At 36.0% G+C, this 16,781-nt stretch overlaps 1 protein-coding gene across 1 annotated transcript in view; it reads right to left on the bottom strand.

Moving 5' to 3' along the window:
* The window catches only part of TRPM7 (transient receptor potential cation channel subfamily M member 7), a 114,973-nt gene that overhangs the window by 80,701 nt on the left and 17,491 nt on the right, over positions 1–16,781 (bottom strand). The window contains exons 2-4 of the mRNA XM_084894040.1: positions 10,275–10,354; positions 8,113–8,151; positions 1,561–1,759 (exon numbers count right to left, since the gene is read on the bottom strand). Coding sequence (XP_084750166.1) covers positions 1,561–1,759; positions 8,113–8,151; positions 10,275–10,354 — 318 coding nt within the window. The remainder of the gene's footprint in view (positions 1–1,560; positions 1,760–8,112; positions 8,152–10,274; positions 10,355–16,781) is intronic.

The raw sequence follows: 16,781 nt of genomic DNA, 5'->3' as shown, positions 1-16,781 counted from the left end.
CCTCTGATTATTAGTAGAGTTTAAAAATTATATTTCTCTTAATTATTCATCACAAAATTTACTTGCTATGACTACTCTACTTCATTCTCTTTGTCTACTGCACCTATATGATTCAGCTCATAAGAAATCTGAAATATTCAGATGTTGGAAGAAAAAACACTTTTAAATATCTTTAAGAAAGGTTATTTGCAAAACAATATATTGCCCATCCATTACAAATATCAAATACCAATGAAAAAATATCCCAAAATATCAGAATTCTTCAACACTGATTAGGATTCCAGAGTCCTGGCGCGCACACAAACACACACACACACACACACACACACACAGATTCCAGAGTCCCTTGAGAATGCTTTGAAAAAGATTTGTCCTATACCAAGTATTTCTGCATTAGTTTTATTATAATTAAGACAGTATATACAGTAATGTTTGGAAAACTTAATTATTATAATTAAGACAGTATATACAGTAGTGTTTGGAAAACAGTCTAAAGCTAATTTTTTAAAAACAAATTATGTTAAGAATAAATGAGGAATTCTACTTCTGGCAATGAACTAGATTGCTTTGGACCATCTCTGCCTCTGGAAACTAGAAAAACTAAAAGTAAGTAAGTAACATCTATTTTGAGGCATCAGAGGGCTACCAAGCAATGAGAACTTGTGGATTAAGGATCCACGAGAATAGAAAAACTTTTAGAGATGGGACCACCAATTGGCACTATTTTCCCATCAAGAGAAGGAGACAGGCAAAACAATGGAAAGAATAAAATGTTGGTAAATCTAAATGAAAAACAATTATGTCTTCGGGTTTTAAATACACAAATAAAACTCATGCCAACAAAAAGCAGGTAAGCCATAAGGAAAGTAAATGCACTTACCAAAGTTCTAAAGGATATTACATTGTCAGAAAGTAGTAAAAGTACTAATTTATAATAGTAACAAGTTAAAAATGTATTCAAACTGTTTCTAAGAATACTGTGAGCCTGGCTGGCATGGCTCAGTGGTTAAATGTAAACCTATTAACCAGGTGGTCATGGTTTGATTCTCCGGTCGGGGCACATGTCCAGGTTGTGGGCTCCATCCCCAGTGGGGACGTGCAGGAAGCAGCCGATCAGTGATCATTTCTCATCACTGATGTATCTATATCTCTCCCCCTTCTCCTTTCCTCTCTGAAATCAATTTAAAAATATATTTTTAAAAGAGAATATAAAAATTAAAAATATGTAAATAACATGCTAATAAGGACTATTTTTTAAAAGAAAACCTTAAACGTAAGGAAAGGTTAACAGTAAAAGAAAAGAAAAAATTAGCTATACTGATTACTAAAAAAGCAGGCTTAGTCAACAAACTGACAAAAAATAAAAGATATTTTATAATGATAAAAGGTTCAAGGTATAACAATTATATATTTTATGCACTTCTACAAACAACTTAAAAATATATAAAAGAATTACTGGGACTGGTTTCCTGACATAGATTATATAAACTGTCAGATAACAAGCATATATTTTTTAAATAACAACATAAATGAAGTAAAGAAATCAAATATGTGACATACTTTAGCTCTGTAGGAATGAGAACCCCCTTGAAAATTTATGACTCCATAAGCATCTGTTGGGCTCTGTTCTGTATGCTTTTCCACAGACCATTCTTCTAATGCCTGATTAAAATGGTCACCCAATTTCACATCTGAGTATTTCATGGCAAGACTTGCAGTAAAACAAGCATGTTGCTTGACCAAGCGACCACAAAAACACCTAAAGAAAAACAATAAAATTAAAAAGACTTTAAAAAAATTAGTCAATGAAAAACTGAATTAAAATGAATGAATCAAAGAATATAAAAATAACTTGAGCTTTTGATTTTAATATAGCTAAAATAATATCTTTACTACAGCAATAAATAGTACAAATACATTAGTATATAATGATATATTCATCTAAATTTAGTGTGAGCTTCTACAAAATATAGTATCTATATACATAAAAAGCCTGTTGCCCCAACACTGTAATGACCAAAAACTGGCGCGGGTGGGCGGAGCTGTAAGCACAGTGAGCCATGCGATTTCCCGATTTCCCATATTGGACTTCTAGTAGTTATATAATAGAAACAGTATTTAAACACAGAAAGAAATGAACTACTAATAGACACAATAATATGATATATCTCAAAATCATCATGCAAAGTGAAAAAAAACTGGATGCCACCAAAGGGTGCATATTTATATGATACCATGTATACAGAATTCAAGAAAATACAAATTAATTTATATACCCAAGGATATGTTAACAACTCCTAGACAGCAGTAGGCTACATAATTTCTAAAGTACACAAAAGGCAGGCAATAGTTTAGTGTTCCTGTCAGAAAGAATCAAGAGATCTCATTATACAGGAGGTCTATAATGTATTAGGTCTAGTAATAATTAATGTCGTTTTCTAATACTTTTTAAAATCGAATTTATTTAAACAATACAACAAAATTTAATCAACAATATAGTTGCCGTTGTTTTCTACTACTTGTGCCCAACGCTCAGGAAGCATTTTAATCCCTCTGTTGTAAAATTCTTGTGATTTTGATGCAAAAAATTCGGTCAATGCATTTTTGAGGCATTCTTCATTATTAAATTTTTTTCCAAGAAGAAAGTTTTGCAAAGGACGAAACAAATGGTAATCGGAAGGGGCAATATCAGGAGAATATGCAGGTTGAGGGAGAACTTCCCATTCCAACTGGCGCAGTTTTTCAGCAGTGATTCTTGCAGTATGCGGTCGTGCGTTATCGTGGTGAAGAATTACGCCCTTCCGATTAATCGGCACGGGTTCTTTTTCTCTTAAAGCTTGGGCTAACCTTTCCAATTGGGCACTATACACTGCACTTGTAATGGTTTGGTTAGATGGTAAAAGTTCATAATGAAGAATTCCTTTAAAATTCCACCAAACACACAACATCACTTTTTTCGCATGCAAGTCAGGTTTTGGCGTGGGCTGTGGAGCCTCATTTTTGTCCAACCATTGAGGCCGCCTTTTCAAATTAACATACAGCACCCATTTTTCATCTCCGGTAACAATTTGCTCTAAAAATGGCAAACGGTTTTGACGAGAGAGGAACGAACTGCAAATTGTGACTCTTTGATTACGGCTGTTGTCGGTCAACTCATGAGGAACCCATTTTCCAAACTTTTGGACTTTGCCAAGTGCACGCAATTGATTGGAAATTGTTTTTTGTGAACAATTTAAAGTTGTCGCAAGCTCTTGTTGGATAATTTGAGGATTTTGCACCAAAAGAGCTTGAAGAGCTTCTTGATCAAAATTGGACACACGGCCTCGACCACTCTTGTCATCTAACAAAAAATTTCCCTCGTGAAATTTCTCAAACCAACGCTGGCATTTTCTGGCGCTAACTGCATCTTGACCAAGAGCACTACAGATGTTTTTTGCAGCCTCACTTGCTTTTCTTCCTAATTGGAACTCGTAAAGCATGCAGTGCCGAATATGCTCTTCATCCGCCATCTTCTTAGCCCTAGTTTTGCAACAAAAACCAAACCAAACACAAACTTTTTCAAGCAAAACTTGTTAATTGCACTTCACACGTTCTGTAGATACCACGTGTTTGAAGGTTATGTCAATACAAGTCAACGCCAAGCAAGATTTTAAACGAATGTTTAAAACGACATTAATTATTACTAGACCCGATAATAGAGTCCTCAGGAGAGTATAGACTGCATATGCCTTGACAGTTTAAGAGCAAGACTTGAAAGAACCAAACTAACCCAAAGTTACTTAACTGCATGCTAAAGTAAGTCCAAAGCTAGTGGAATACAGCAAAACCCAGTACCAAAACATAAAATTCACAGTGTGCAGCAACCATCAGAAATTACAAGGCAATCAAAAAAGGAGGAAAATATGTGAAAAAATATCAGTAATGAAGACCTAGAAATTGTACAGAGGTAATGAAATTAGCAGAAAAGGACACTAAACAGCCATTATAAATAAGTTCAATATTAAGAATATGTTTGGAAAAATTAGAGGAAAACATTAACAGGATGAGGGAGGAATTGGAAAGGTTTTATTTTTAAAACTAGAGGTCCAGTGCACGAATTAATGCACCAGTGGGGTTCCTTGGCCTGCCTGTGGGATTGGATAGAAACCAGCTCTCCAACACCCTTCAAGGGGTCCTGAATTGTGAAGGGGTGCAGACCAGGCGGAGGGACCCCACCTGTGCATTATCAGGGGCAGAGAGGGACTCAGGAGGTTGGCCAGCCAGGGAGAGACCGCAAGAGGCCTCCAGGGTGTGTCTCACCCATCTTGCTCAGTCCCTATCGATTGGACCCCAGCAGCAAGCTAACTTATCGGTCAGAGCATCTGCCCTCTGGTGGTCAGTACACATCACAGTGTCTGGTCGACTATCCCCTGGTGGTCAGTGCACGTCATCGGGAGAGGTTGAGCAGACTTAGCATATCATTAGCATATTACGCTTTGATTTGGTTGAACAAACAACCAGACAACCGAATACTTAGAATATTAGGCTTTTATTATAGAGGCTATCCCAATTAGGATAGCTAAAGAAATATCTGAAATAAAAGTGTCCTAGGTTAGATTTATAACATATTAGACACTACAAAAAACAACAACAGTAAACTTGAAGACAGCAATCAAATCTACCCAAAATGAAACACTGAGAGAGAAAAAAGGAGTAAGAACATTAGTGACTTGTGGAATAATTTCAAGTAGCTCAACACACACATAAATCACCAGAATTGAGGGAATAGAAATAAAAATTTGAAAACTATTTGACTGACAAATCTGAGCAGTTCAATAGGGAATAAGCAAAATGAGCTTGAGGAAATCACAATACAACACTGCTGAAAACCAATAATAAAAGCTTCAAAGCAGCCAGACTACAAGTGTCACATTATGTCCAGGAAAACAAGGAATGATAGTAGGTATCTTATTACAAAACATACAAGCCAAAAACTTACTGTTACATCTTTAAAAGGAAAACAACTATCAAATTAGAATCCGAGGAATAAATTTAACCAAGGAGATAAAAGACCTGTACTCAGAAAATAAGACACTGAGGAAAGTAATCAAAGAAGATACTACTAAAAGAATATAGCATAATCACAGGTAAGAAGAACTAATATCATTAAAATGTCCTCACAAACCAAAGCAATCTATAGTTTCAATGCAATTTCTATGAAAATACCAATAACATGATTCACAGAAGTAGAACAAATAATCCAAAATTGTACAGGGAACCATAAAAAGACCCTCAAAAACCACAGCAATCTTGAGGAAAAAAACCAAGTTGGAATTATCATGCCACCTGATATTAAACTATACTATAAGGCTTAGTATTCAAAACAGCATGATACTGGCATAAGAAGACATAAATTAATAGGACAGCATAGGAAGCCCAGAAATAAACCCATACCTATTTGGTCAATTAATATTTGACAAAAGAAGGAAAGAACATACAATGGGGTAAAGACAGTCCTTGCAATAAATGGTATTGGCTAGGTAGTTTAAAAGCCATCCTTCTGGGAAATGGGTATTTGTGGTAGGTGGAACTTTTTGCTTAAAATTCTGAAATTATAAAATCAACATCAAATTAGCAGAAAAAATAAATCAGTTATTAGTATTAAACATTAAAAACATGCCACCATCTACATAACTCTGTATTTTTATATCTATGATAAATTATACAAAAATTCCCAGGTTAACATTTTCAAAGGAAATATCTGTACATATTTTCTTTCTCAAAAAATTTAATAGTTTTCTTAAATTAATTATTGTGTTCACACAATGAAAGGTATTTACTATGCATTTGATATTCAATTACTTACAAGTAAGTATGTTATAGCAAATAAATAAAGATCAAAATGTATCAGAGAAATATAAAAATTACCCTCTCTACAAGTGGCTTAATATATTGTAATAATGGCTTATTAAAATTGTGATATTCTCAAACTATTATTACCTTAAAAAATAAATAAGTGGTGTAAGGAAAATTGGAAAGATACATGCAAAGAATCAAGAGGAAATTCTAGAATTAAAAAATATAATACATGCCGAAACCGGTTTGGCTCAGCGGTGGCGCGTCAGTCTGCGGATTCCGGTCAAGGGCATGTACATTGGTTGCGGGCACATCCCCAGTAGGGGGTGTGCAAGAGGCAGCTGGTCGATGTTTCTCTCTCATTGATGTTTCTAGTTCTCTATCTCTCTCCCTTCCTCTCTGTAAGAAAAATCAATAATATATATATATATATATATATATATATATATATATATATATAATGCATGAAAATTTTTTTTAATAATCCATGAAATAAAAAGTTCACTTAATGGGCAAAACAACATTTTGAAAATTGCAGATATGAGATTCAGTGAACCTAAATACAGATCAGTATACACTGAGTGGCCAGAATATTATGATCTCTGAACACATAATAATCTGGCCACTCAGAGTGTGTGTGTGTGTGTGTGTGTGTGTGTGTGTGTGTGTGTGTATGAGGTCTGGTGCTTAATTCATACATGATGAGATCCATGCTGATTGAACTCCTAGTCAAGGGAATAATTTGCATATTAGCCTTTTATTATATAGAATATACACTGAGTGGCAAGATTATTATGTGTTCAGAGATAATAATAATCTGGCCACTCTGTAAATTTAATAAATATAAAAACATTTTATTTTAAAATATGGCACCAGCGACCTGTGGAAAACATTAAGCAATCTAACATAGATATTACTATAGTCCCATAAGGAAAAGAGAAAACAGACTGAGGCAGGAAAATGACTTAAGAAACAACAGCTGAAAACTTGTCAATTTGATGGAAAATAACTTGCAAATATTGACACAAGCAAAGTAAGTACAAAAAACCACTCTCAGGCACATTAGAGACCTGACTCTGAAAACCAAAAATACAGAAGAAAAACACACACAACACTTTAAAGCAGCTGAAGGGAAAAAAAGATCCATTACATACAGAAAAACAGCTATATTAATGATAGCTAACTTTTCACCACTAACAAGAGCCAGAATACAGTAAAATACCTTTCAAGTGCCAGAATAAGAGAACTACCAACTCAGAATTCATTATCTAGTGAAAATATCCTTTAAGTCTGAGAGTAAAATAAACATTTTCTGATAAACCAAGCTGAGAAAATTTATCTCCAGTATATCTGCTTTATACCAAAGGCTAAAGGAAGTTCTTTTAGCTTGAATGGAAAAACACCAGATGGAATTTCCAATCTAGAGGAACAAATGAATATCAAGACCATAGATGGTAAATCTCAGTATATCTAAAATGAACTCATTCTATGCACATTTGTTCCTAACATACCAACCACAAACCTATAATATTTGTCTTCCTCTTATATTCTTTCATCAGATCTTAATGAGCATACTATTTACTTATTAATAGTTGCCAAAGTAAGAAATTTAGGAACCATCTCAAATCCTCCTTTCTCCACACATCACTAAATCATATTGAGTTTGTCTCATTTATCCTTTCAAATGTCTATTTCTCTTCATCATCATAGCTAATACCTTAATTCAGCCTTTATTTCAGAGTTGCCAGAATTACTCCAAAGCTTTCCAAACTATTTTTTCTCTCCCAACTCAATCTCCATTGCATTGAAAGAAAAAGAAAGAAAGAAAGAAAGAAAAGAGAAAAATAAGCCTGTTATTTCCCCATACAATATGTTGTTAACATGAAATCAAAATCATGTGGCATATACACAAAGAGCTTAAATGATTTGGCCCCTACTCACTTTTCCAGACTCAGATCTCTCCAACATTCAATTTACATTCTCAAGTTTTATGACAGAACCATAATCTCTTCCACTGTCAAGTTTTCCCATATCCTGTTCTGTCAAAATCACTTTCCATCTGTCTTTACACAACTAATGCACATTTAACTTTAGGACTCTGCTCAGGTAGCTTCACTTGAGTTTCAAGCAACCTTACCTTGTCCTTCATCTCCCAGGTCTGAGTAAAGGAACTCTCAAATATATAGCCTATAAGTTTTATCCCAGTGTATTCTGCTGTTTCTAATAGATTGGTTTTATTTTTTAAAATGTGTGCAAGAGTTATGTTATGAAACTTACCTGACAAGTTGCTGACAAATTTGACATCCTGGAAGGCATCTATAAAGAAGGTAAATTTATTACTTAAAGAGGAAAAGTTTTTTATAGTTTAAACTAACCTATATAAAATCTATATAAAAGTATAAAATGAAGGAAAATTATACAGCTTCTGTTTCAGTTGATATCATAGGTCATTTTTACACTTTATTTACCCATTCAAGTAACTACTTTTTTAAACTCACATGTTTTTATATTTTTAAATACAAGTAGGTATAACATAAAATCCAGAAACTATAGGAGAAAAAACTGATAGATTTAATTATGTAAAAATACAACATTTCTACATGACAAAAATGTGCCACTAATAGTTTGAAAACAAACTGAGAAAAATATTTGCAGAACAAAAGGTTGGTTTCCCTAATACACAGAGCTTCATCAAATCATTTTAAAAAGGAACATATATGAACATATAATTCACACTAAAAACATATATATGAAAAGATATTTGATTAGAAAAAGTATTTTCAAAAACCTTTATAGTAGTCATATCTCTTGGGGAAGGGTGTATAAATTGATATAATCTCTATTGAAAGGCAAGTTGGCAGTACTGATCAAAATAAAAAATCTAGCCCTAACCGATTTGGCTCAGTGGATAGAGTGTCGGCCTGTGGACTGAAGGGTCCCGGGTGATTCTGGTCAAGGGCGTGTTGGTTGGTTGCAGGCACATCCCCAGTAGGGGGTGTGCAGGAGGCAGCTGATCGATGTTTCTCTCTCATCGATGTTTCTAACTCTTTATCCCTCTCCCTTCCTCTCTGTAAAAAAAAAAATCAATAAAATATATATTTAATAAATAAATAAATAAATAAAATTAAATAAAATAAAATGTAGACTCATTTTCAAAATCTAATTCCAGTACTAAAAGTATAGGCTAAAAAATATATGTAACACATGTAAAATGGTTAATGGACAAGGTTTATTCACCACAGCTTTTTTCGCCTCACAGCAAAAAGAAAAACAGAGCAGCTAGTGTCCATCAATTTAGGACTACTAAAACAAATTATGATACAGACATATAATTTAAAAAGATGGAACCATTAAGAACAAAGTGGTTATCATCAAGATAAAAACAATGAGCTAAACAGTATGTATTTAGAGTAGAGAGGGAGGAGTAGAGAGACATCTATGTGGACATGCAAATACGGTATCTATTTCTGGAAGGTATTCCAAGAAATAGGCAATGATGGTTTCCTTAAGGAAGGGGAATTTAAAAGGAGGCTTTCACTAATAACTTTTGGTACTTTGTAAATCCATTTGTTAACCTATTCATATAAAATTAATTTTAAGCCTGACCAGCATGGCTCAGTGGTTGAGCATCGACCTACGAATGAGGAGGTCACGGTCCAATTCCGGGTCAGGGTACATGCCTAGGTTGTGAGCTCCATCCCCAGTGTGGGCCGTGCAGGAGGCAGCCTATCAATGATTCTCTCTCATCACTGATGTTTCTCTCCCTCCCTCTCCTTTCCTGTCTGAAATCAACAAAAATATAAATTAAAAATTTTAATTTTAGCTGAAACCAGTTTGGCTCAGTGGATAGAGCATCGGCTTGCGGACTAAAGGGTCCCAGGTTCGATTCCGGTCAAGGGCATGTACCATGGTTGCAGGCACATCCCCAGTAGGGAGTGTGCAGGAGGCAGCTGATGGATGTTTCTCTCTCATTGATATTTCTAACTCTGTATTCCTCTCCCTTCCTCTATAAAAAAAAAAATCAATATTTTAAAATTCAATTTTAAAATCAATTAGTATAAAAAGAAATAACCAGCTGTGTTTACAAATTATGTCTCTTGTCAACAGCTACAGCTCAGGATACTTACTTAATAACAGCTTGAGATTCCTTTAACATTGAATGAGTACTTTTATTATTCTGATTGCAAAATGAAATTAACAACATTATAGGAAATAAATTCATTAAGGATAATACAAACTATTTTTTAAATAAAGCAATATTAACTTTATCTCAATGAAAGAACAATAGTGTTTTATTTTAGAACTGGCATACTGAACTATGGATATCTTAATTCTAAACCCCATCTCTATGAATTGTTATGGCTTTTAATATGTAAATTAGCAATACAATTTACATCTAACTTCCTAGAAGAGTCCAGAAGAAACAAAGGTATTCTTACCTGTGAGGGTCTTTGGAACTTGGTATAATGTATACACATTCCCTCTTGGTCAAAGTACTTTCTATCCAGGATTTCTGGGACTGAAACAAAAAGTTTTAAAATATGCTTTATACATTAACCCACTAATATTATAAGAAAGTAATTTAATTACAAATACATGAAAAGAAATAGTTCTATACTATTTAATTGTTTTTCAGTTTGCTAAATATTTATTACATGCTTCCTGATGACAGCACACCTAAAATATTAGAATCATCCCATTTAAGTCCAGTGTAATTTACATTATGATATCTACAGTGTATGCAGATACTGTTACTTCAAATAAACAGAAAGGAGGGAAATTAAGTTTTAGATTCCTACTATGAGCCAAAAACTTCAAGAGGGGCTGATGTAATCATTGAAAAGGCAATTCACAGTGATTATCAGATTAACTAAAAAAAATAAAACCTTTCGGTGGCTCTTTCTAGAGGATGCCCACCCTTTCTTTCCTCTTAGTCGTGCATCTTTACTTTTTTTCTCCTAAATTCTAAGAGTCCTCAGAAGGCTTGCAACTAGGGGAGCATTGGGCAGTGGTAACTCATCCTGGACTTACCCTAAAACCTGTCCCCAAGGTTCCATTCGCTCTGACTTTTAAGTGTGCTAACAGCAGCCCCACCATGACTTACTTCTTTAACAGTTATAGGGAGCCAAAGCAGAGCATGCCTAGGTTCTCTCCTGTTGCTTCTTCTATCCTAAGCTCTCCCTTTGTTTCACTGTCCCAGCTTTAATAAACATACTCCCAAATAAAAAAATCCTACATAATCCTCTATAAGAGTAATATGCAAATTGACCATCACTCCGACACACAAGATGGCCACCCCCATGTGTTCAAAGATGGCCACCACAGGAAGGCCAGCAGGGGAGGGCAGTTGGGAGGGACTAGGCCTGCAAGGGAGGGCAGTTGTGGGTGATCAAGCCTGAAGGGGAGAACAGTTGGGGGGACCAAGCTGGCAGGGGAGGGCAGTTGGGGGAAACTAGGCCTGCAGGGGAGAACAGTTGGGGGAACCAGGCCTGCAGGGGAGGGCAGTTAGGGGCAACCAGGTTGGCAAGCGAGGACAGTTAGGGGTGACCAGGCTGGCAGGCAGCTGGGAGCCAACAGTCCTGGATTGTGAGAGAGATCTCCCAGATTGGAGAGGGTGCAGATTGGGCTGAGGGACACACACACACACACACACACACACACACACACACACCCTGTGCACGAATTTCAGACACCAAGCCTCTAGTTGTAAATACAAAATTGTTTCATACTTAAAGGACAATTAAAATTTAATGTTTTATACCACTACTTAGACTTTTGCCTGAATCCTTACACTGTGTATCCTGCTATGGGTAAATGATTAAAAAGGAATGAGACATGTACTGAGATAGGCAAAACTCCATAAATTAGGATAAAGATCTTGGGTTCCATCCTATATACATTCAGATGTAGACATATACAGTATTATATCTCACCAGAACAGTACAAAAAAGAAAAGCCAAAAGGAAACATCTAGAAGAGATATTCTGGACAAAATTATTATGGGTGAAGTTTTGTGAACTCCTTTAAAATTATTCAGGTAATGTAATGATAAACATTAGTTTATCTCCCAAATTCTCCAATTCTAGCTCCAAACTTCCACCTGTCACTTAAAAATGTCAATTTCCTAAGTCAATGGTTCCCCTTTAAATAGAATCACTTCACATTTACAAAGAAAAATTGAAGAAAAAAATGTTTACAAACTTCTATCACATCTACCCACCAATGAGTATCTATACCCCATACTCTGCCTTTTTTCCTATAACTGTGCTCCTATTTAACTACAACAGATCCGTATGTGCTCTAGATCCCCTACCACTCACTAACTAAAGAACACGCTCTACCAATTCTTCCTTAATTTTTCTCCTTCTTTATTAATTCATTCCCATCAACATGAAATATTCTGTTCTCCACATTTAAAAAACAAAACACAAACTTTTGCTTGACTACACTTCCCTCTCAAGCTAATACTCCATGTTTCTGCCTCCATCTATAGCAAATTTTATTAGGAAAAGATTTTCCCTCTTTTCTTCTCCCAGATTTTCTAAAACCCATTCCAGTCAAGTTTTCAAGCCAATGACTTCCTCTAAACCCAGGAGTCCACTTTCAGGACTCATCTTTATTGATATATCAACAGCATTTAACAGAAGTTGATCATTCTCATCTTTCTGAGACATCTTCATCAGATAGTTTTATTTTATTCCTTTCACTGGCCATTCCTTTGTTTCTCCTTGCTTATTCCTCTTCTCCCCAATATTTGGATTTCTTTTTTCCAATTATATTCACTCTTTTATTACTCACATCTAGTTTACCATCAATATATTGGTTGACTTACAATTTATACTTCCATGCCAGATCCTTTCCTCAACTCCATACTCATATATCCACTGTCAACTCAACAGCTTTATTTTGAGTCCAATAGGCATCTCAAAGTTAACATGGCCAAAACTGAACTCCTCTTTCACCCTCATTTCTCATTCAGTCTTCCACACCTCAATGAATGGACAGTTCTATTTTTATATTTATAAAAATCTTAGTGATATCCTTGATATTTTCTTCATTCATATATATATATATATATATATATATATATATATATATATATATATATATATATTTTCCCATGAGCAAAACCTGTGAGCAAAACCATACTTAGAATCAACACTTTTTCATCCTCCACTGCTACCATTCTGATCCAAGCCATCATCATCTGTCTAATTTGGTGCCCTGGCCAGTGTGCCTCAATTGGTTGGGCATCACCCCTTATTCAGAGAAGTAGTTGGTTCCAGGCTAGATCTGAGGTAGAAAATTTCAGAAATGGCCTTCTATTATACTGTAAGTTTATACTTATAAAATACCTTGAAGCATGTATTTTCAAATGTAAATTTCCTAAAGATAGTGGATATTTATAAATTGCTTTGTACAATAATTGAAGGACACAAGAATACAAAGCTCACCAAGGGGTTATTCTTTGGCTCAACTGGAGATAAAGAATCCTATCATACCACCTAGCCAATGTGGCACACTTGTTGAGCATTCACCCATGAACCAGGAGGTCATGCATGGTTTGATTCCTGATCAGGGCACATGCCCAGGTTGCAGGCTCGATCCCTAGGAAAGGGTGTAGGAGGCAGCTGATGGATGATTCTCTCTCATCACTGATACTTCTCTCTCTCTTTTTCTCCCTCTCTCCTCCTATCTGAAATCAATAAAATAAATAAAAAATAAAAGAATCCCATAATACCATAGGCCGCACTTGCACCAGCATCTTAGAAAAACAGTTCGGGGTCACAGGTTGCTAACAAAGGAATCCTAGGATCAACCATGCAGCTGAGAGCTCAAGTACAAGATGACAAGATACACATTGAGAAGATACAGGATCTGCCTGACCTCATGCCCCTCAAAAGCCAATATTCCTCAATACAACCTCCTAGACATAGCTTCCAAGGCCCCGACAAGGGATATGCCCAATTACAGGAGTCACCACATACACAGGAAAATTCAAAGCTATGACTTCCCTATTGCTAGATATTTAGTTTCATAACCCACATCTAATTTACCCACATTATAAAAATGTTGCCTAAAAACATAGTTGAGTCCTGCCAGGTGGCTCAGCTGGTTGGAGCATCATCCCATACACCAAAAGATTGTGGGTTCGATCCCCAACCGGAGCACATACTGGAGGCAACTGATCAGTATTTCTCCCTCTCAGCCATCTCTCTCTCTCCCCCCATCTCCCCCTCTCTTCTCTTTTTCTCTCCCTCTAAAATCAATATAAACATATTCTCAGGTAAAGATTAAGAAACACAGCTAAGCCCTAGCTGGTTTGGCTCAGTGGATAGAGCATTGCCGGCAGACCAAGGGATCCCAGTGTGGATTCCGGTCAAGGGATCTATTATCATTACCCAATTAAATGTGCCCTGGATTATAAATACTAGTACACATACACATAAATTCCTAAATTTATACTCCTCCTTTGGCCAAGCTGCATTACTGAATCTTACCAACAGATGGCACACTACAAACATAAATCTGAAAATTTCTAAACTTAAATGTTCTGGTAAAGTAAAAACGAATTATAATCACAAAATGTTAACACAAGAGAGAAAACTTAGTCAACTTCAGTGGTTAAAGAGATGCTGGTGTCAGATTAACCCAAGTTAGAATTCTACCTCTGTTGTTCAATATCTATGCAACCTTAAGCAAATTTCTGAAATGTGTTTATCTGAAATTAGAGTAGTACCTATCTACAAATATCGCTCTGAAGATTAAACAAAATAATCCATGCAAGGTGTTTTAGCACAGCACCTGGCAGCACAGAGTTAAACTCCCAACAATGCCTCAAAATTTTATAAATTATAAATTCTTCCTGTCTACTAGGAATAGACACACATACGTTATAAATAACCCTCTAACCAAATCAATACCAGCACACCCTTCTTGCTTAAATGTTGATGGAAAAAACTGGGGGAGGGGGATTAAAATTCTACTTCAAAGTAACATGTGGAAATAAATATATTTTTACAACTAAATACACTCTATGACTCTGTATTAACATTAGAAAGGTGCACCCACATATGAAGGTTCCATGGGAGTACTAACCTTCCTACTGACAACTATAAATTCTGGACAACATAAAATTTTTAAAATGACTACTTAGTGGCACTGAAAGCAATCAAAAGAAGGCAGCAATTGGGTGGGTCCATATGTGAAAAAAGGAACAGCACAAAGTGAGTCTCCCATTTTTTAAAGTTTTTCTGCATGAAGACAGGAACCACTTACATGTACTGAGCAGTTAACACTCCAATAGAAATCTCAGTTTTACTGGCTTGAAGAACCAGAATACCAAACTCAAGATGACAACAGTAGCTGGAATATAGTGGGAAAAATAATCCTGCAAAATAGAGTCACTGAAAGGGAACCCTAAATGCTTCACATTAACTGCTCAAATCTCAGGCTGACCCATGAAGTATATATATATATGAGGCAGACTCCAAGCAATCCAATTAAGAATAAAACAGGGAGATCGAAGATGGCTGCCGACAGGAAGACAGGCTGCAAGATAGTGTGTGAATGAGAGAACGAAAGGAGTGTGTGGACGTACGGGGAGTGTACAGTGAGTGAGGGACAGCTACCGTATTTTACGGCGTATAACACAATCGGGTGTATAAGACGACCCCCTAAATTTACAGTTAAAACATAGGTTTAGCCGGGACCGGTTTGGCTCAATGGATAGAGCGTCGGCTTGGGGACTGAAGGGTCCTGGGTTCGATTCCGGTCAAGGGCGTGTACCTTGGTTGCAGGCATATCCCAGTAGGGGGTGTGCAAGAGGCAGCTGATCGATGAGTCTCTCTCATTGATGTTTCTAACTCTCTATCCCTCTCTCTCCCTCTCTGTAAAAAATCAATAAAATATATTAAAAAAACAAAACAAAAAAAAACAACAACATAGGTTTAGGCCTATATTCGCTGTATAAGACTACCCCCCACTTCCAAGGCAACACCAGTTCGTTTTTTTAATTAAATTTTTAATGAATGACATTTTTCGAACATACGTAATATACCGTACATTGATACGATAAATGGAAGGTCTCTTCACAAATGGCAATGCCATGAACTTGACCAAGAAACAAGAAATCCAAAAGAGAACATTAACAATGATGGCATCATCTGGAAAGAAAATTACATGAAGAACTTGCAGAAAATGCTTGTTTGTGACTGGGATGATAAGAGGTTTTTCTAGGCAGAGGAGCATTGTGAGCTTAAAATCCTTCAAAATCCTCATCATGTTCTTCTTCTGACATCGTAAGTTCATCAATGACCTCTTGTGGTACATTTGTAAGACAGTCATCAAATGGATCAAATTCCGAATCAGATGGTGTGGCTTCAGCTTCCCCTTCATCTTGCCACAAGAAGTCATCCTCCATATCGTCCAAAGAATTTGATATTCCACACTTCTTGAAGACCTGATTACTGTTTCTTCAGTAATATCATTCCAGGCTTTTATGACAAAGTTACACAAAACATCCAATTGTGGCGCACGCATGTTTCCTCCTTTTGTGAATAACTTTTCACCGCTAACCATCCACTAATTCCACTATTCTCTAATGCGATCTTTAAATGGCTTGTTTAGGCACACATCCAGTGGCTGTACCAATGATGTCAATCCTCCAGGAATAACTGCCGCATCTGTGTTTATTCTTGCCAGCCTGTTCTTTGTGCTGGTAGTTAAATGAGCCCTGAACATATCCCACACCAGTAGGCTACGTTCTTGACGAAGTCCACCTGGTCGCCTACTCCATACATTATCAAGCCATAGCTTTACCCCTTCTTCATCCATCCATCCTTTTTCATTCACTTGTACAAAATCTCCAACAGGAAACTTGATTTTCGGCATTGTTTTTCTTTTAAAAATAATCATTGGTCTTAGTTTGGCACCATCAGCTGTAC

The sequence above is a fragment of the Pipistrellus hanaki genome (genome assembly GCF_964339955.1).
Source record: "Pipistrellus hanaki genome assembly, chromosome: 1".
NCBI classification, from domain to species: domain Eukaryota; kingdom Metazoa; phylum Chordata; class Mammalia; order Chiroptera; family Vespertilionidae; genus Pipistrellus; species Pipistrellus hanaki.
Note: the sequence above shows the minus strand (reverse complement) of the source record. Positions and strands in the feature narration are given on the sequence as shown.